Source organism: Pygocentrus nattereri, chromosome 23 (assembly GCF_015220715.1).
Source record: "Pygocentrus nattereri isolate fPygNat1 chromosome 23, fPygNat1.pri, whole genome shotgun sequence".
Taxonomy (NCBI): domain Eukaryota; kingdom Metazoa; phylum Chordata; class Actinopteri; order Characiformes; family Serrasalmidae; genus Pygocentrus; species Pygocentrus nattereri.
Genome location: NC_051233.1, coordinates 21,381,435 through 21,403,713, shown reverse-complemented (window position 1 = coordinate 21,403,713; position 22,279 = coordinate 21,381,435). Strand labels below are relative to the sequence as shown.

The window sequence follows — 22,279 nt, the reverse complement described above, 5'->3', positions numbered from 1 at the left end:
CCAGCACATGATAGCAAAAGGAACTACTAAGAACATAAACTGATTAAGAAAGTAATGAGATGCTAGATTTGAGCAAAGGGGCAGTCGTGGGCTGGAGGTTAGGGAACTGGCCCTGTGACCGGAAGGTTGCCGGTTCGATCCCCTGTGCCGACAGTCCATGACTGAGGAGTCCTTGAGCAAGACACCTAACCCCCAACTGCTCCCCAGGCGCTGTGGATAGGGCTGTGTGTATTCACTAGTGTGTATGTGCTGTTTCACTTCATGGATGGGTTAAATACGGAGGTGGAATTTCCCCATTTGTATTTGTGGAATTTCCCCAAAAGTATCACTTAACTTAAAAAAAAGATCACAACCAGGAACACACTATAATACTGGCTAGGGAACAAAAGAAACACAGGGGTATATAAACTAACACATAAACACAAGAATCATCTGAGACTAATGCAAAGGTGGGGCTAGATAACAAGGAACAGGTGAAGGCTGAAGTAAGGGCAGGACAAGGGAGGGGCTAACACAACAACAAAAGAGACAGAGAGTGATAGGATATTACAATGCCCTTTACATCATGTGCTAAATTCATAATGAATGGACCAATAGAAATGCTCCAAAATTGCATGGAATAAAATCTCTTTATTGAAACATACTTTAAAAGTTAAGAGCAAAAAGTTTTGCCCTTTCTTGTAAGGTTACCATTTTGGAGATATGTGTTTTCTTTGGACAGCGATGATATATTTTACATGATATCACACAGAAGCCTCAACTACTACATTTTTTTCTGTCCACACGTTGCCTTTATTATAGCTTCCTTTGTTCTTGGAAACCTTAATATTTAATGATTAAATGAAATTTAATGATGCTGAGATCAGGGGTGGTCAGTCTACTGTTCTCAGAACACCCATAGTGTTGAGCTGTCTTTATGCAGCATGAGAGTTAGAAAGAAACCTCTATAGATTTTTCAGCTTCCAGCCTTTCAGCTTTAAAAACTGTTTATCTGATGGTGACAATGATGGTGGTCTACTAGGTCTTGCACAGTTGTTAGGAATCCCATTTTCTATTTTTAATACTTCAGTTTAGGAACCTCTTGCTTTCATTATGCAAGTAAATAATCTTATATCTAGTCTTCTCAGAAATATATCCTGAAAATGAATATCTTGTGTTTAATTGCCAATTTGACTGGAAAGTTAACAAATAAAGGGTGGTCTCCAGTTTTTTGTCTTGTGTAGCCAGTAATGTATTTCATACCTTGTGGGGAACGGATGTGCCCAGGATGGTGGGATGGTAGCCATACTGCTTTGTTTATTTCAGCAGATGAAACATATTGAAGGTTATCATACCAACAGTTAAGCAGTGGAGGGAGCATCATGATTTGGGGCTGTTTTGTTGCTTCTTGGCCTGGTGACTGCCATCATTGAGAGAAGTTTATCAAGGTACCCTACAGGATCATACTGTATCAAGGTGGATGTCCACTGGCACCTGAAACTAGGCGATACAGTGGGACAATGACCATAAACATCGAAGTAAATCTACTACAGAATGGCTTCAAAAAATTAATCCACCTTATGGAATGACCCAGTCAGAGCCAAGACCTTAACCCAGTAGAGATGCTGTGAAATGACCTCAAGAGAGCTGTTCACATCAGACATGAAGCAAATGAAAATGAAGCAAGTGTGTAAAAGAGAAGAGTCCTGTATTCCTCTTGCATGTTGTGAAGCTCTGATCCACACCTGCCAGAAGCACTTGCCTGAGGTTATTACAGCCAAAGGAGTGCTGACCAGTTATTAAATCCAGGGGTTCACTTACTTTTTACACCAGCACTGTGAGTGGTGTGCACCATGAAGACATTAACAATTATGAATGTCTGTGTGTTATTAGATTTAGCACATTGTGTTTGTCTATATTTGCAATTTACATGAAGAACAGATCAAAGCTTATGACCAATTAATGCAGAAAACTAGGTAATTACAAAGGGTTCACATACTTTTTCTTGCCAGTGTGTATAATAGATATGCCTAATAAAACGGCCAATAAGTATGAGAATGTGATGTATCTGTTACAGTCATATAAAATTACCAAATATTCAGTGGTAATTACAAATGTCTTTTGAAAATTACAGACATTGTAGCTCTAATTTCACAAGAATCTGTTTATTTAATGTCCTGAGAGAAGAATATGATCCAGTTTATAGGACAGAACAGGCCATCACTGATTCTTTTTCATGTGCTTTGATTAATTCAATTAACTGAAAAGACTCAAGAACTGCTATCAGTATAATTGCGATCCATCGTCTAATTGTGGGACACATTAGGCATAATAAGTGTTGCACGGGCTCATAATTGTTCAGCTTGGCTAGTTGCCTGGGGCTTTCAAAAACGTAGCAAATTGCCGCTTTGGGAGAATGGTTTTATTGGTGGTTATCACCACAGGAGCTCTAATACACTCACGGACTCTACAGTGAACCTTTTCACTGCTGGAACACATCGTCCAGCAGGTAGTATTGATGTATTTGTCTTGTGTATAAGAGGTGTAGGATTGTACCCAGTAAATATATTGTCCAAAGCATACAGTCATATTCAAATATTAGATTTTTTAATGGAAAATAAGTTAACACATCCTCTACAGAGAAGACACCTCTGCACATTTTAATACACAATTACTGTGTATTTGCTGAATTTAACATTTAACAAAAAATAAAGCTTGGCCTGCGCCAAATGGTACAGAACATTTTTTATTTTATGTTTTTTTTCCTCCTCTATGTAAAATGAATATAAATTGTGCACTAAAATTTGCAGAAAAAATACTATTGTGTGAAAAATTAGTGTTAACTTATTTTGACTTAGAAAATCAATAAAAACATAAGTTGACTGTACAAAAAAAGCACTAATATTAGAAATAAAATACGTAACATTAATGTAGTAAGTACTCTGTTAAAAATAATCAATATTTTAGCTCAAAATGTAGTAACCTTGTTGGCTAAAAATTCATAATTCATTCATTTCATCAAAATGGTCACTTAAATTCTAACATTTTTTCCATTTAAACTGTAGTGATTTTATCTTTTTATGTATGTTTATCCATTCCCAAACCTCTCCAGTATTAATTGTAGTTACCATCCTGGTTTAGCTAAATTAAATCGGTTGTGCTGGTGGCCTATAATGTGAGTGTTTCTAAGAAAGTGGCCAGTGAGTGATCGCCCATGTAGGTGTTTGTAAAAAAAAAACTGGCCAGGGAGTGGAAGTATAATGTAAGTGTTCCTAATGAAGTGGCCAGTGAGGTGGAAGTATGAACTAGATATTTTTTAAGTGTCCAGCAAGTGACAGTACAAGGTAGGAGTTTCTAATGAAATAGCCAGTGAGCGGAACTGTAATGTGGTATGTGGCTTACTTTGCCATAATGCCATAATTACTTTTTATATAAAAGAAATTGGTCCAGCCCCTGCTGACTTATCTTTCCTTATGACTAAATATTGGCAAAAAATAAACCCAGCTAAAACATAAAAGCCTGCCTGATCCTTAAAGGACATATTTTCACAAGCTTATCCAGACAGCTTTTAAAAAGAAGGCTAATTATGAGTTCTAGAGCTGGAATGATCCATGTTTTTGGGAGCAATCTTAGCGTGAACACTGAACGTGTGAGGACAAGTGTATGTGTGGGTTACTTGTTATCAGATATTTCTGTCTGTTTATCAGCGGGGTGTGGACTTCATGAATAAACATGATGAAGCAGTCGGAGTCACGACATCTGTGCATGCGTGAATGCGTGACAGCATGCGCCATCGACAAGCTCTGTTGATGTTCCCTGACGGATTTAAAAGCTGTGTGTTTTCTGAGGGCATGTTCCTAGAAGCTAATTTTAATCAAGCAGTATGAGCGGGGGATCAGAGTGCAGGAAGGTGAACAGGTGAGAAGAAGAAGTGGGAAGTGAAAGAGAGATCAGGGAAGAAGTAAACTTGTGTGCACATGATTAGGGCTGAATAATTTGTGGAAAAAATCCAAATGTGAGTTTTATTACCAATATTGTAACACTGATTTACATTGTGATTAATTTCTATAAATTAAATTCCAGGCTTAACAGAATATCCCTCTTTTCTGGCTTGATGGTTGAACGCTGAACACACCGTTGCTCTGTTGTGATGTTGGGTCGGCCTTTGCATAGTATGAGTGATTTGCTTGCTTCTAATTGGTATAACTCAGTGGTTACCAACCAAATTCTCAAGTTGCCCTAGCCAGTCCAACTCCAATTCAACTCACACCACATAGTGATAAAGGAAAAATGTTGATCTTCTGAAGACCTGAGGACCAGGTTAGGAACCACTGGTCTAATTCATTTACAGGAAGTTTGCAAGCTCTGATATTAGGTTAAACAACTCCACTTAAAACTTAAGACAAAAAAAAACATTATTTACTACAATCTGAAAACACACCCATTCATACATGGCTGACAGGCTGCATTAAACTGAATTTGTATCTACAGGTTAAGTGAAAAGGAAGTGAATCCAGCTCTGACTCCGTTTGAGTTTCGACGAATGCTCAGCAACCTGACCGCACTCCGCATCAGCAACGCAGGAGGACAAAACTGTGAGTACACATGTGTTATCATTTTACTACCTATATGGGAGACTGAGAGGAAGATGTACATTATTGTACATGAGGTTGGGGGGTTTTGGACCATAAGTATTTATGAGAGTAGATTAGACTCAAAAATCAAAAAGTAGACTCAAAAAGAAGGTATGTCTCAAATGCAACATACTGGTAAAGGCACAATGACAACCGTAGATCACTCACTCAGTTGGAATATTCTTGGAAGACATGTCCTTCACCAGGTTCTTTTTGAATACTGTTTCAACATGCTTGTAAACATCCCACCGGAGAAAGGTCCAAAGCACCACAACATTACAAAATGTTCTTTGATATGCTGTGTGCAATTACACATTTCTACCAGAGAGGTCTCCAAATCCCCAAAACTTAGATAGTGCAGCTTTAAAAATGTTGATCATTTATTGATTTAATTCATGCACACAACAGAAAGACCCTAGCATTCCCATATATAAATGTAAACATAGCAAACATGTTGAGTGACATGAGGTCCTAAATTGATACCACATTTATTGTACCTAACATAGAAAAGACTGTTTTAGAAACGTGCCCTGGTCAAGTTTCAGACATAAGAAAAAAAACTTCATGTCTCCAGAAACAAAAGGGACAAAATCATGTCTCGGCTCTCGTACATCAGACGGAATAAGCCTTTTCACATGGCCTTAGGTGTAATAGCTTCAAGAAAGAAGGCATGAGGCTGAGTGACCACAAAATCTTAGATGGTAAAGTTTGTAACATTCACTATGTCACTCTTTTTATTAGATCAATTGCAGTTGTATACTATATGTATACTATTGTATACTGTATACTATAACCACAGCTTACACTGAATTGGGCTCTTTTATTTGATAAAGTTTAAGCTTCAACTGAGTCTATATCATTGTGTAAGCTCCCACATAAACCTCAGTGTAAAGAATGATCTCAAACGATAGATGAAAAACCCATAAGCCTCAACAACTAAATATAACATAAAAAGTATTTAGTCCATCCACTCTTTACCTTCATTGCAGTCTCCATTCTTTTCAGGAGACTTTGTTCTTCAAAGAAATCTGTGATGTTCATTTTCCACACCTCCAATGTTTAGTCTTAGAAATTAGTTGCATTTTCTATTGTGTATGACCCAAGCAATGCCCAGAACATGTCCTCAACATGGTGGTAGTATGAGGGAGGACTGATTCTGAGAACTTGGGCTGGAGTTCTGGGCAGCTTCTGCTTGTAGCTAAAAGGCCAGACAACCCCCCCTTCCCACACCCCCAATAGCTGTAGTAGGGTTGATGTATGACTGAGGAATAGGGAGGAGATGGGGTAGCGGTGGGGATTGTGAACACTTCATCACGGGAACAGAAGGAGAGGAAGTGTATTTATAGCACATTTGTTTGGAAGAAGGACAGGTTTCAGGCATGTTTCTCCCCCCAAACGTCAGCTATAACATAACTACATTAGCTATATTGTGATATGTGCTCTGGGGTGGCCAGTCCATTGTCCTGAGAACACCAGCAGATTTTTATTTTGTTTTGCAAATTCATTTTTGTTCATGGCTGGTCTGACTGGAAAATAGGTGAAGGGTGGTTTTTGGACTTTGCACAGTACTGTACCTATATGAGAAGGTGCAGTGCAAAATGTGCCTCAATGCATGTGCAACAGGCATATGTACTACATCTGAAATAGAACAAATTCAAAACAGTAAGAGTCTTCAAAGAGATTATTAAAACTTAAAGTAAAATAGTGTTTTTTGTTAAAAAACAGAAACAAAAAATGTGATTATGACCTCAAAGTAGTTCTCAGGGACACCCAGACGGTCCATATTTTACTCTATCCCATGTGCTGGTTATGTGAGTGAAAGTATCAACCGTTTGGGGGTCTCTGAGGACCTGTTTGAGGACCACTGATATAGCATATATAGCATATTTACATTTACATTTACAGCATTTAGCAGACGCTCTTATCCAGAGCGACTTACATTAAGTGCTTTGTCTATCTAGAGAAAGTATCTTTGCTAGTTACCAATAGCTTACAGCAAAAAAGACAGTCCTGAGCTCAGATACTGCAAGAAGCAAAGTCACTGTAGATACCCAGAAAAAAGTAAGAGTTGAACACAGTTCAATGCAAGTCAATACAATAAACTACAATACACAGTGTAATACAATAAAATATAATATATAAGTGCAGCTTATACACTGTGTGCACAATTATTAGGCAAGTCTTATTTTTGAGGATTATTTTTATTAATCACCAACTACAGTGCTCTCAGTTAATCCAAAATGTTAATAAATGTTTAAGAAAAATGAAGTGAAGTTTTGGCTTTATTAGGAGAATATCTATATGTGCACATTTATTGGGCAACTATAATGGTGTAGAATTATTACGCAGCTAAATGAAAAACACACATTTTCCCACCTCACTTTATTTTCATCTGTTCAAGTGAGAATTATAAACAAACAACTCAAAGCTTTCCAATGAACATTTCTGAGAAATAAAAAAAAAAAATAGTGACCAGTATAGCCACCCTTCTTTTCAATAACAGTGATAAGCCTTCCATTCATGGAGTCGGTCAGTTTCTTGATCTGTTGACGATCAACTTTTTGTGCAGCAGCAACCACAGCCTCCCTGACCCTGTTCAGAGAGGTGTACTGTTTTCCTTCACTGTAAATCTCATGTTTAAGAATTGCCCACAAGTTCTCAATTGGGTTCAGGTCAGGTGAGGAAGGAGGCCATGTTATAAGTTTTTCATCTTTAACACCTTTACTGGCGAGCCATGCAGAGGAGTACTTGGATGCATGTGATGGAGCATTGTCCTGCATAAAAATCATTGTCTTTTTGAAAGATGCAGATTCTTCCTGGACCACTGCTTAAAGAAAGTGTCTTCTAAAAGCTTGCAGTAGGCTTGGGAGTTGATTTTGAGCCCATCTTCAACCCGAAAAGGTCCAACCAGCTCATCTTTAATAATACCAGCCCATACCAGTACCCCACCTCCACCTTGCCGGCGTCTGACTCGAAGTGGAGCTCTGTCCCGTTACTGATCCAGCCACGGGCCCATCCATCTGGTCTGTCAAGAGTCACTCTCATTTAATCAGTCCATAAAACCTTTGAAAAATTTGTCTTCAGATTCTTCTTGGACCAGTCTAGACACTTCAGCTTATGTGTCTTGTTCAGTGGTGGTCGGGTTTCAGCCTTCCTTACCTTGGCCATGTCTCTGAGCACTGAACATCTTGTACTTCTTGGTACTCCAGGTGGGTTGCAGTTCTGGAATATGACAGAACTGGAAGATAATGGGTTCCTGGTAGCTTCACCCTTGATTCTTCTCAAATCCTTGGCAGTTATTTTGCGTCTTTTTTTCTCAGCACGTTTCTTGCGACCCTGTTGACTATTTGCAACAAAACCTCTGAGCATCCCTCTGAGAGACTTTTGGTAATTTTTACACTTTCAGAGTCAGTTCAATCTCTTTTTTGGCCCATTTTGCCTAAAGAAAAAAGCTGCCTAATAATTATGCACACCTTGATATAGGGTGTTGACCTGCTTAGGCCACACCCTCCCTCATTACACAGATACACATCACCTGCTATGCTTAAATCCATTAAGCATTGAATTTTATCCAGCTTTGAGTTATAAAATATGCCTAAAAATGATAATATGGTCAAAATACTCACTTGCCTAATTATTGTGCACACAGTGTAATTCAATGCTCATTTAACATGCTCATACAACACACCCTACTTTGGGAATGTGCACAATTTCTGGGCATATTAGTTCAAATAAAGACAAATCCGGTCACTGTTTTAAAACCACAGCAATGTTAAAATGCATGTTGCATTTGTACTGCAGGTCTGTGCATTTGCAATGTATTGGATGAGCATTGTCATTTGTGTTTATATACTTGCGTTGTGTATGTTTCCAGCCTAATCCAAAGTTTAAGGCAGCTGGATCAGTTACTTTCCAAAGTTAAAACAACAAATGATTGTTCACACAATCAATGCACATACACTTCTACATGCATACAAGCTGTCATGGCTTGATGGAAAAAAAAAGCTGATTTATATGAATCCCAGTACAGCACTTTGGGTGTCTTATCACCTGAAAGCTCTGAAAAGGCAATAATGTAAGAAATTCTACAAAGAACATCCTCCCCTCTTTTCTATTCTTTTGTCTCACTCACTCGAAATGGATTATTAGCCCATTATTATTCATTTGTCAAATGTTCCGCTACAACCTCGGCCGCTTTGTTCAGCGACACGCACACTGACAGCTCGAGTTACCGATGCAAGACAACTGCCAGAGAAAGATATGTGCTGTTGCTCGGTGTGTGTGTCTGTGTGAGTATGTGCCTCCGAGTGTATGTGTGTTTAGCCAGGGGTTAAATTGGAATTTAGTGAGATGGGAGAGCTTTCTTTTTTCAGGGTGGCAACAATGTAGAAATAATATAGTTCAATATGTGTGTTATTATATACTTCAAAGTTTTAATGTCATGAAAGTATGCTGTGTTTATGTGATGTAAAAAAATTAATAAACTGATTTCCAGCTCGATACAGGTGTGCTTTTAGCAAAGCCAAATTGTTAAAAACTAAGCAAAATTCTGCAAAGGGGTCCTCCTGCCTGACCCATAAGCCATGTAAACCATTTGCATCTGCCACATAGTCACACCTGACACCCCAGTGCACCAACCACAGTCGTTACTCCATCTGTCACTCTAAGTAGGCCTTGACAGAACAGAATAAGGTACAGACATAGTTAAAATTATAGATAATACTATTTATTACTACTATTAGTGGCTGTGTTGTGTGATCTTAGCCAATCCAATAGAATACGTTCAGATACATACAGACTGAGGAGTTTATTCTCACTCTGTTCAACAATCTGATGAAAATCTTCGTTTACACGCTCGCTACAAGTAATCCGATGCAAAATGACACGCATGCGTGGAGCAGCGCTGAGCGTGAACGTTACCATGACAGCGAGCATCACGTGATGTCCAGTCCGAGTGAGGTGAGTTTCCAGTTGGCGCGCTTGTGTTTTTAATTGCTTTAAAAATGTCAGACTTGGAAAAACGTCCCTCACATATACTTATTGAAGAAGGTAAGAGGAAGACGTCGTGCTCTGAGACACAGAAGCTGGACGTCCGTCCCACCGCTGTCTTTTAAAGCTCAGTGGCTTAGTTCGTCTCCTCTTCAGACCAGTTTCTGCCAGAGAACTTTTAGAGAGGAGAATTCCCGCTCTGCAATGTTTTCCGGTTTTCTCAAACGCTAGAGGGCGCTCTCGAGTGAGTCCAAAATGAATGGGTTGATCTGGAGCATAGTTTATAAATGCTTAAACATTTTTAATGTAAAAGAACATATTAATTTCCTGAACACTGAATAGCATAGAACATTTTAACACTGCTGTCATATTTTAAAAGCTTTTAAACTCAAGTTTAAAATGGCGTCCATGTCCATGAACAGCCAATGAGCTGCTCCGCTCGCCCATCAATCATCACACTCTAGCAGTAAAGCCTGCCCCCTGTTTTCTTTGCTTTTGTAGAGAAATACATCCTTCTATTTTTTTTAAATGAAAGAAACTTTCTGGGCGAGTGATTAGAAACTATTTTAACTTTTCATTTTTAGCCATTAAGCTCAATCACTCCCATTCGTTGAGGACTCACTTGCGGGCGCCCTCAGCTCCGCAGTCCTGTTTTTGATATAATGGGGGAAATAGGAAGTGGCCAGGCTCCTCATACACCAGCTCTGGTTTCTAAAATACTTTATTACTCACAGCACACTCACCAAGCATGAAGGTAGAAGTAAATAATAATTATTAAGCATTACAGCGCTGAATGGTATATCCAGTACTTTACGTGATCTAGCAAAGATTAGTCTACCTTGACTGCATCATTTGGCCACATGTTTTCACATCACAACTAATGTCCTCTCTTGCATATGCACAATTCTGGGCACGTGATGGACATTCCATTGCAAACAAGTTAACTTCTGGAGTGACCGCTTTTTATAAATGGTCAACTGCATATGACTTCAGCTCAAGGTGGGAATCAGTTGTAATTAGCGTGTTTACCTATATACATAATACATTTGTCTGCATAAACTTTAAACTTGGACTTTGGTCTTTGTTGTCCAACACAGAATGTATGAGTAGCACAAGTTACACGTTAGTAACTTGATTTGATGTTTATTAAGAATAACAATTTTGTAATAGTGTATATAAGCTTTTGCAGTTTAAGCTCCAGAAACACACTTCTTAAGGCTGAGACTGAGTGAGGAGTACAACCTTTAGAAAGATGTTTTTTCAAGGGTTCTTTAGTAAAGACAATAGTTCTATATAGAACTATAAACATTAACAGAGCCATTTACATGATTAAATGGTCATTTGCATAGTGATATGCTCTTCAGATTGATGTAGAATGTGCTGTATAAGGATTTTTTTATTTTTTTTAATGATTACGATATCAAGCTTGACATCAGAATCAGCATCAGCAGTGTATTATGTGCCTGGGATGCCCTGTTTGGAAAATTGTAGGGTGGAGCAGAGAGCTTGTCTGTGCTTAAACTGATCGGCTGACATTCATTTTATAAGATCCTCCCCTACACCACATAACTCAGTCCCATCTCGGTCTCTGGCTCATGAAACAAGGCATGATAAAAGAAGGATGCTAAAGGAAGAATGAACTTATTACACTCAAAGGTGATAAAGTTGTCCTCCTGGACATGTATCGTGATATGTAACTGTTGAACTGTTTGAATCGACTTACATAACAAATCTAGTATACAAATCTTTATCACTAAGAGATCCAGGTAATATTTGGATCAACCATTTTCGCTGAGATGTGTGTAATACTAGTCAACTGCATCAAACTCCCAAGCAAGTCAAGATGCTAGAAGAAGCTGAATTAAACTTTTTATTCAAACTTTTGGTTCCACCTTAAATGCTGCTGTAGAAACAACATCTTGACTATGTATGAAGAGAATGCCAAGTGTACAGACTTTCCCAGGCCTTTTATAGGTGTAACTATAGAGTATGTAACTTTTGTAATCCCCTGGACAAAAGAGGCGTAGGAGTTTGACATTTCGTCTGTCCAAATGCCGCTGCTACACGAAGGATTTGGAGAGAGCTTGGATAGTTTGATTAGAGAAAAAGTCTTCCTGAATAAGTATGATATGTCACTATAATTTGCCAAGTAGAATGAATCAACACTGCCAGGGAAGAGAGCAGCATTGTAGGCCTTTCTTGACCCTTATAGCTAGGTTCATAAAAGCAGGCACAATCACCATGAGATAAATTTGCCAATAGCAATGATATTCACTGTTATTAACAACTTGTGAAATTCTTGTTTTAGCTATGAAAAGGACCACACACAGTGTACTCTGCTTAAGTGTGGGCGATATCAGATAGATTTATCTCTTCTAAAGCAAAAGTAGCATAATGCCATACTTTTATCATCTATATCTGAATAATAAAGTAAGACAATGCCCTTATTAAACAGCCAACCTCATTGTTAGAAAGGGAAGTCATGATAATGCTTGGTAATGCTGGTGGTACTTTGTTTTGATGGGTGGAAGTGGAGCCAAAGAGTATTGGTGTAGTATTTCACCTGTTTACCCTCTAGAGTTTTGCAAATCCTCAATTTTGACTCATCCACCTTTAAAAGGAGACGTCACTAAAGGCTTGTGTATCACCACTAAGAGTTAAGAGTTAAATGAGTTTCACAAAGAATGTATTAGAAATTAAGCATTGTACTTCAAATGATGGTACGCTTGGCTCTGCTTGTGTTCACATGAAACAAACAAGAGGCCAAATCATCCCCTGTGTGTAGCTGTGGCTAAAAATGAGCATGAACATGTGTGTAGGCATAGCTGAAGATGAGCACAAGAAGGTTTGATGGATCCAGCATGGCTAGAGAGCGAGTGTGTGGGGGTTATTCCTTTATCGTTAGTCAGAGGAACTTGGGGTACCTGAGAGAGAGAAAGACCCCTTCACCTCCAACGTGTTCCTCCTTCTGCCAGTTCTGGTTAATTTATATCTTTTCATTTATTTATATATGTATCAAAGATTCACTCGGCCAGCACCAGCACTCTGAGTGTCTGTGCATTTGTGTGTGCGAGAAGGAGAGAGAGAGGATGAGCTAGCTCAGCTGCTGTACCACTGTGAAGGCAACTGCTAGTGGACATGTCACAAATATCTCCCATACCTGAAGGGAACCAAAACTAAGGATGCAAAAAAAGATGCAAAGCTCTTTATTACCCTTAAATGTTGTATGTCATATAATACAAATACTGTCAGGCCGCTTCATTAACTATGCCTCCTTGTGTCTGCACTCACTGTCCAAGTGGTAATGCTACTTAATGAAGTGGACAGTCAGTGTAGTTCTAAATACCACATAATATGCCACATAATAGACAGTAACCATGTGTTTCTGTTGCATGGTGTGGCCAAATTTGAATACTTTTTCAATACTACAACAATTCTGAATACTTTTAGTTCTTTACTTAAATAAGCTAACACTACATTGGGGCTGTATTCTGCCTTTGGGCAAACCAAACTCTGCATGTAAATTGACTAAGATGAAACTAGAAACTAACAGTGTAATGATTCATTAATCTTTTCAGCTGCCCATTTAGGATTCCTCCTGACGCAGCTGCACCAATTGGAAAAGACAAAGTCGATAGTAAATAATTTGCATGAATTCAAAATGAAGCCTGACTCTGTGGTGCGAGAATGTCTTAAAATTCACAGTGTAACAGTGTATCTGCACAGTGTGCAGTTTATTGGACAGGTGTGAAATCTGCCAACACAGCCACATTTCTAGTACAATCTTATCTATTCTAGATGGAACAAATGTGGTTTTAATGTAGGATATATCACATCATCCAACATGTTTAAGTGTCAGATTATGTTCACGTGTGGGAATACTAAATATCTTTTTATGGTTCCATGAAGTGAATGAATAAGTGAACAACAAGTTTTTAAGTTTCAGTAAATATGATTTTCTTCTTTTCTTTCTTCTTGGGGGTGGGGGGGTGGGGGTGGGGTAGTGAGCTCCAAGCCCTCTCGGAGCAGGGATGGGAGGGGAGAGAAGGTGTGCAACAAAACCCCTTGGAGAGGGGACGGGAGGGGAAAGGAGGTGAGCTCCGAGCGCTCTCGGAGCAGGAATGGGAAGGGAGAGAAGGTGAGCTCCAAGCGCCCTTGGAGCAGCAAGGGGAAGGGGGAAGAAGGGCTCCAGTCCTCTTTGGAGCTGGGACTGGAGTCTTGAGGGGTGGTGAGGGGGGGCTCCTGTTCCCATGCACACCGAGGGTTGCTGCTCCGCCAGCAGGCTCCTGACCATCTGACAGGTCTCCACCTGCTGCCCCTCAAGCTGCTTCCAGTGCTTTTCAACATCCTGGAAGACAGCCTGCAGTTCCCACCAGCCAGCCAGGTGCAGGTGTACGAGGGTCCTGATGGCCTCCTCTTCTTCTGCGGAGACTCCCTCAGTGTTTTGGCATCCTTCTCCCAGGTTTTGGCACCAATGTAGCAATGTAGTACCCTGGGCTCAAGGAGGACACTGGCAGCAGGAAAAACATTTGCAGCAGCCATTTTCACTTTATTTTCCACCCCAAATACACAAAAACAAAACCAACACTGGGCTGGCCACTTTTCAGAGGCTACTAGATAGACTTTTCACCCCTTCATGTGAGCTTTTCAGCTCTTCACTCTCTCTGCTGCTGCCGCTTGTCCCCACTTCTCCCTCTCTCTGTTCCCTCTCAGCTCTTTTTAAAAGGCAAGCACCTGAGCCCAGTGGGAACGAGAGCTCGCTGGTCCACCCAGGTCGAGCTTGGGACTCGTTCATTGCCCTCATGCCTCGCGTAGTCGGCACCATCTTCATCCTCCTCCTCCTGCCATCACTGACTTCACTCGCATCCCTCGGCTTCATCCTCCACCCACTCGTGTCCTCCCCGGGGTTCGTCACTGCTTGGTATTTGAGTGCCGCCTTCTGGCAGAGGGCGGGTGGGGGTGCATGCCACAGCCTTCTTCATTGGTACACTTCATAAGTGTTCAATTAGATATTATAGCTCATATTTCTGCACAATTTATGTAAATCATCCTGTAGCCTTTCATTAATGGTCAATTTCTGACCACAGCAACAGTGCTGGCTAAAAATGTTTGCTTCTTAAACCACACTACAGTGTGTAAAAATACAAGCAACAATTTTATCCCTAATACTCAACACACAACACACAAGCACAACACACACCGTCATGTTGACGTGTTGAGAATGATCCAAATGTTTGGACACTGATGGTCCCTTTCAATTGATGGACAGACTAGAGGAGGGCTGACAAATTAGGTAGGTACCTAATAAACTGCCATCTTAAAATTGAACAAATTGTACTGTAGCTTAATATTGTGTTCGCTAAGACATTCCTCTTTGTTGAAGGTTCTTGGAGAAAGCTAGTGGGTCTGTAAAAGCGCCTTGCGTCTAAAACATGAATGGTTCCTCAAAGAACCTTAATTACATTAAGAACACACAAGAGTTCATAGTGGACTTTTTAGAATGCAGGGATCGGCCTGTACATCAGTTTTTGGCCTGCTAAAGAAAAGAACGCTCCTCTAGCTTCATCACTGACTATCGAAAGATGTGACCTAGCCTTCCCGCAAGGCAACACTTTGAAATGGACATGTGCTAAAATTAACCAATTATGGATTCTCTCTATCAGCGCTACTTCCCTCTGGGGGTGGATATATGATAGAAGATAAGCGTTTAGCTCGCCTGTGTGTTTTTTAGAAGGCCGTGAATTAAGATTGCTATCCTGCCAGCTCCCCATGCTAGCTTGCATGCCATTAACTTATCTGGATGCCTTAGGCTCTTTCAATTACCTATCTTGTATGTGTTCGCCTTTCTTCATGGTAAGGATCAATACAGAAGTTGGGCCAAAGTCAATTAAACTCAAAATGTCTATCACTAAACTTGAAAAAGCCCAACTATTTAACCTTTACACTGACGTATGGATGTCTTTGCTTAAAGGAATAGCACCTATATGTCTTGGTGTCATTAATCTTTGTAATTTTCCTTCACAACCTTGTTTACAAGAAGTGTTTCCCAACCCTTGTAAGAGCCCCCTGCACTGTACATTTGAAGATTTTCTCAGCTCTAACACCCCGAATTCATCTGATTAATGAACCTGTCATAAGGTTCAAAGGTTCAAATGGGTGAACATTGGGAAACACTGCTCTAAAACTCCACCTTTGCAAACAATGAAGTGTACTCTCCTCAAAAATGCTAATGCTATCAACAACAAACTTCTCACTGGCATTATAAGCATGTGCAACCCTCAAATGGGAAAATATGAGTATGGCTTTATGATTTACCTCAGTCATTTACAAGCCACCAATTACTTTCACCAAACACAATGTCATTTACAATCCACCAAATGCAATTCATCATTTACAAGCCAGTAATCCCAATCTACCCCTTACAATTTCATTTACCATCAACCAATCACTATCCACCACATTTCAATATTTACAGTTCATCAATAACAATCCACCAACTTCAGCCCACAGATTACAAATCAACATTTAGCATCCACCAATTATAGTCTATATAGTTATATAGAGAGAGACGGAGAGAGGAAGTGAGAGAGAGAGAGAGAGAGAGAGAGAGAGAGAGAGAGAGAGAGAGAGAGAGAGAGAGAGAATAAGAAGAAAAAGAGAGAGACAGAGAAAAAGAAGGAGAGAGAGAGAGAGGGGAAGTGAGAGAGAGAGAGAGAGAGAGACAGAGAAAAAGAAGGAGAGAGAGAGAGAGAAAGAGAGAATAAGAAGAAAAAGAGAGAGACACAGAGAAAAAGAAGAAGGAGAGAGAGAGGGGAAGTGAGAGAGAGAGAGAGAGAGACAGAGAAAAAGAAGGAGAGAGAGAGAGGGGAAGTGAGAGAGAGAGACAGAGAAAAAGAGAGAATAAGAAGAAAAAGAGAGAGACACAGAGAGAGAGAGAGAGAGAGAGAGAATAAGAAGAAAAAGAGAGACAGAGAAAAAGAAGGAGAGAGAGAGAGAGAGAGAGGGGAAGTGAGAGAGAGAGAGAGAGACAGAGAAAAAGAAGGAGAGAGAGAGAGAGAGAAAGAGAGAATAAGAAGAAAAAGAGAGAGACACAGAGAAAAAGAAGAAGGAGAGAGAGAGGGGAAGTGAGAGAGAGAGAGAGAGACAGAGAAAAAGAAGGAGAGAGAGAGAGGGGAAGTGAGAGAGAGAGAGAGAGAGAGACAGAGAAAAAGAAGGAGAGAGAGAGAGAGAAAGAGAGAATAAGAAGAAAAAGAGAGAGACACAGAGAAAAAGAAGAAGGAGAGAGAGAGGGGAAGTGAGAGAGAGAGAGAGAGACAGAGAGAGACAGAGAAAAAGAAGGAGAGAGAGAGGGGAAGTGAGAGAGAGAGAGAGACAGAGAAAAAGAGAGAATAAGAAGAAAAAGAGAGAGACACAGAGAGAGAGAGAGAGAGAGAGAGAGAGAGAATAAGAAGAAAAAGAGAGACAGAGAAAAAGAAGGAGAGAGAGAGAGAGAGAGAGAGAGGGGAAGTGAGAGAGAGAGAGAGAGACAGAGAAAAAGAAGGAGAGAGAGAAAGAGAGAATAAGAAGAAAAAGAGAAAGACACAGAGAAAAAGAAGAAGGAGAGAGAGAGGGGAAGTGAGAGAGAGAGAGAGAGAGAGAGAGAGAGAGAGACAGAGAAAAAGAAGAAGAGAGAGGGAGGGGAAGTGAGAGAGAGAGACAGAGAAAAAGAAGGAGAGAGAGAGAGAGAGAAAGAGAGAATAAGAAGAAAAAGAGAGAGACACAGAGAAAAAGAAGAAGGAGAGAGAGAGAGGAAGTGAGAGAGAGAGAATAAGAAGAAAAAGAGAGAAACAGAAAAAGAAGAAGGAGAGAGGGGGGGGGGGGGGGGGGGGGGGGGCAGGGATCAGAGCAGGCCAGTCAATGACAGCGTGACAGAATCATTGTCCGCAGTTTATTAAGAGCCCATATTAGACTAGATTTCTTGTCTCACAGCCGTTCATGACCGTTTATCTTCACAACATACACAAGTATTTTAAACGGGTAAACTGCAGACACCTGTTAACTAAAGCAGCTGACAGACACTGTAATAAAATATACGCAACAGATTTTAAGTTTAATAAGCAGAAGCACTACAAAAGAAAGAAGAATCCCGTAAACATGGTACCTGTTTAGCTCGAATCAGCTAGCTTAGCTAATGCTGCCTCAGGCTGGAGCCGAGCTGTGAGAGAGGATTTCAGCAGGTTTCGCGTTTGGCCGCTGATAATAACGCCGTTTTCTTTAGTTTATGTTAAATAAATACAGATGACCGTTTGGACGCGGTCTGTTCCTCATGTGTACTGGTTGAGTTCTCCTCTGGCTTTCTCTACTAAACTGGACATCTCTGTAGTGTTTTCCTGTAGGAGCTGGTGGTTTTTTTTTGGGGGGGGTTTTTTGTGAATCTTTTAAATTTCACTGCGCTTCGTTATGGGTTTAAGAGTTGATATGCTCATAATTTATTTTACTCTGTAACATTATTAAAAATGAAAGTAGCAAAGCAAAGTAAATTCATTAAAAATTAACTCAAGTAAAAGTACTATAATTCTACTCCAAAAAGTACCGTTACAGGTACTCAATTACAGTAATGTAGTAAATGTAATTCATTACTCACACCTCTCTCTCTCTCTCTCTCTCTCTCTCTCTCTTTATACATACATATATATATATATATGATAATATGTCACGATTGGCCCCTCCCAGTCCTATCCATGTGTTCCTGTTGTGTTTTGATATTCCATGTGCTTTTTTTGTGTTTATCCACCCAGTTTAGCCCCCTTGTTTTCAGACCCCGCCCCTGATTGTTCCCACCTGTGTTTCAACCTGTGTCCTGTTATCCCTGGTTAGCCGTCTTGTATTTAAGCCCTGTGTTTGCCCCTTGTGGTTGTTGGTCTTTGTGCTGTATGTATTGTTTGTATATTTGATATGTGCTGCTTGATTCTTGTTTGAGGTTCTGTGTTTCTGTTCACTATATCTGTCCCGCAATCCCTCTGTGTTGGCTCATTGAACCCGGACTGTCTCGACCCTGAGACTGGATTTGCCCATAATAATAAATCTTGCTTTTCGCACCATCTCATCATCACTTTGCGTTACTATATATATATATATATATATATATATATATATATATATAAACTTATTTAAGGAACACAGTTGGACCTTAAAACCACTGGTGTACCTTTGAGGGTACATTTACATTGTTTGTACCTTGATGAACATAAAATGTACCTGCACAGAACCTTTATTTGTAACAGTGTACTTATTACATATTTAACCTCTTAACCCAAATTCAGTTTGTCACTCTTATAACAGCAGAACTTCATAGCAGTTGCTGATTAAAAACTCTTAAGAATAATAACTGATTTAATAACCGTGCACTTTAAGAAGTTAGACATATTTTCCCACACCACCTAAGTTAGTAGTTAGCAGCCTTTTCTGCCTCTCACAGTCCAAGTTATCCAGTTATAATATACTATTTCTTTTTCTCAGTAACAGCTTCCTGACAGCTGCGCATCCTTTCAGACCCATAGCACTAAGCTGTCTTTTCAGAGTGGAAGGATGAAAAGAAACAATTGTGGATTTTCCTTGTTTTCAGATCTGAAGCAAGAGTGAAGATTGATTTTCTCATGTTTGCTTGATTTGAGGTCTTTTTAAGATTTTCATTAATTTGACTGTAACAGTAACACATTCTTAAACATATGTACAAGCATCCATTTAACCATTTTTCATACTTTCATTCTCCTCACAGATACTTCCCAACTGTCAAGAGTAAGCATGACCTCTGCTGTTACAACTGCGTACCCCTCCCATGCCCCTAGTGGACCCCTGGCCTCATGGGTAGAGGTGTGTGTGTGCCCCCCAGGATTTGTGGGACAGTTTTGTGAGCTTTGTGCTCCCGACTTTACCAGAGAGACTCCCAACGCTGGACCATTCTCACGCTGTGTGCCCTGCAACTGTAACCACCACGGCACCTGCCATCCAGAAACAGGTGAGTAAACTATCATCCAAAAGTTTGGAATAACTGCGTATAATGTTGGAATTGCTATTTTCATTAATTGAACACATTTTGTTGAGATAAATGTATGAAATGATTTTAATGCGATGCTTGTGCAGCTTCACGTTTCGTATATTTAGTAGTAATGAATTCTAAAATGATTGAGAAAGCTGTGTATAATGAGGTTATAAATATATTTTTTACAATTCCTTGTATTTGAAACTTAGAAATCAAATCTTAAGACTAACTTAAAAAGAAAGTACTATGAATAGATAATAACAATATATTGCTCATAATGTAATAACCTTTTCTCGACAACCGTGAAATATTGAATAAAGTAACTTACAAGACTGCCTTAGAAAAAATGGTTCTATGTAGTAACAACAAAGGTTCTTTAACTAGTAACAATATCAGAACCCTTTTTGGCCCCATATGGAACCATTTTTAATAAGGCTCTTTAAAGAAACACATACAACTAATTTTCTGTCATAGAGAAGAACAATTTAACCAAACAAAGAACCATTCATTGGTTGTTCTTCGAGTGATCACAGCTCTATGTATAACTGTTTTTTTGTTTGTTTGTTTGATTTAGCTTTTGGTGTCTAGATTACTGTATTTCAATGTAAGTTAAAATAATAGCAATTATTAATATGACGTGATTCCAAACTTTTCAGCTAGTAAAGGCTTGTGTTTGACAAAACAGATTACCCAGAGAGTGATAACCCACCAACTTAAATGCACCATGTACAATTCATCATTTACAATCTACCAATCACAGACCACCAGTTACAATTCAACATTCACAACTGATGATATACAACTCATATAGTAATCAAAATTTGCAATCCACAAATCACTGTTTACCAATCTCATTTCAATATTTACAATTCATCGTTACAAACTACCAAATACCACCTATTTTCCCTCACTTACAGTCTATCAATTACAATTTATTACTCGCCAGTTATGATCAACGATTTTCAATCCACCAGTTACAGTCCTCCAATTATAATGAACTAACAGCAGTCCATGAAATGCAATCCAACAATTATAATTCACCAATTACAGTCCACCAGTCACAATTCAACAGTAATATTTCACTAATTACAATTCACTGGTTTCAATCCAGCATATACAACTGTGATGTTTGTTCCTATTTGGGGAAATAGGACATGCTTCTTTGATTTTATTATTGATGTGGATGCTATCTCAGTGCATCCCCACTGAGTTTTAAAGCCTGCTGTGCTCTCTTTCAGACTGTTGTATTTATGTGGGTGTGTGTCCATTCTGCCAGGGACAGGACAGTATGCTGCCTATTCTCTTCCATTGTCATTGGTTTTTATTTCTCCATATGCCCACTCCAGTCTCTCAAGTGTCTTGTCTGTCCCTCATAATTTCCACCTACTTTTGCCACTTACTTTGGACTCTTTCCGCTATTCCATCCCCCATCTTCCCTCACTGCTCCGCCGTTGCCCCTCCTTTCTCTCATCCTTCTCTTCTTTTACCCTGACCCACTTTAGAGGCTGACTGCCTATACAGAAAAGGCTAAGTTCAAAATCACCCCTCTCTTTCTCATTAGCCCTGTTAGCCACCCCTAGCTAATTAATGTTAATACAGACTGTGCCTGTATATGCCTGTGTGTTTCATTAGAAACACCAACCACATAGCTACATCCATTGGCCACTTTATCAGAAACACAATATCACAGACATTTTTAATGATGGTTATGGGAGGAATGTGTCACAACACACAGTGCATGGCATACCGCTGCATATGGGGCTGTGTAGTCACAGCCTGGTCAGGGTGCCCATGCTGTCCCCTGTTCACCATCAAAGCGGGCACATGAGCCTCAGAACTGGTCTAGCGAGTCACGTTTTCTTTCAGAGGACCTTGAGAGGTCTCGGGTGCGTGTTTGTGTATATATATCTACTTACACACACACACACACACACACACACACACACACACACACACACACACACACACCTTTCTCTTATCTGTTCTCTTTCCATTCTCTCTCACTCTCTCTTGCTCTCTCTATCCTCATGCATATACACCAAGGAGTAATTTTCTGTCTCTCTTAATGTGCTGCAAATTAAAGCTTCATCATTCTCCTTATGAGCGTAATATGTGATTAGTTCAGTACAAGACTTTCACATTACAAATTAATGTCAGACACGACCCGATGTGCTTTAAGAGCGAAAAAAGATGGCGAGGCGAAGAGGGAGGCACTAATTTATTAAGCCACTTGGGGTAGGAAAGGAGGAGGGGGGGAGAAAAAGGTCAAGGGAGGTGTGAAAGTAAAGTAAAAAGGGGGAATCAAAGACAGAGGAAAACGTGGAAAGAACAAAATGAAAGAAAGCATGCAAAAAACCTCTCCATCCCAGGAGAGGAGGAGGAGGAGCCCGGTGCGTTTATTTATTCATGAGCCTGTTTAACTTCAAAGCACGATTGAAAGCCAGTCGCAACAGGCGCCGTTCAGGGCCATTTAGCTGCTTAAACCCTCCTCAGGTTAGTAAATAAAATTAGGCCTCAAATGAGTCCCTGCTGAATATGCACTCGCAAGCCATTAGAATGTATGTAACGTCATTCTTCATTTCACCTCAGTGCTGCAAAACTGCCTTTTAAACTCATTTTGAAGTCATCGACCTAATTAATTTGGCTAGGCCTTTGA

General features: G+C 39.8%; 1 protein-coding gene across 1 annotated transcript in view; it reads left to right on the top strand.

Annotated features, from left to right (window-relative positions):
- The window catches only part of lamc3 (laminin, gamma 3), a 202,644-nt gene that overhangs the window by 113,237 nt on the left and 67,128 nt on the right, over nucleotides 1-22,279 (top strand). The window contains exons 11-12 of the mRNA XM_017698781.2: nucleotides 4,471-4,574; nucleotides 19,360-19,599. Coding sequence (XP_017554270.1) covers nucleotides 4,471-4,574; nucleotides 19,360-19,599 — 344 coding nt within the window. The remainder of the gene's footprint in view (nucleotides 1-4,470; nucleotides 4,575-19,359; nucleotides 19,600-22,279) is intronic.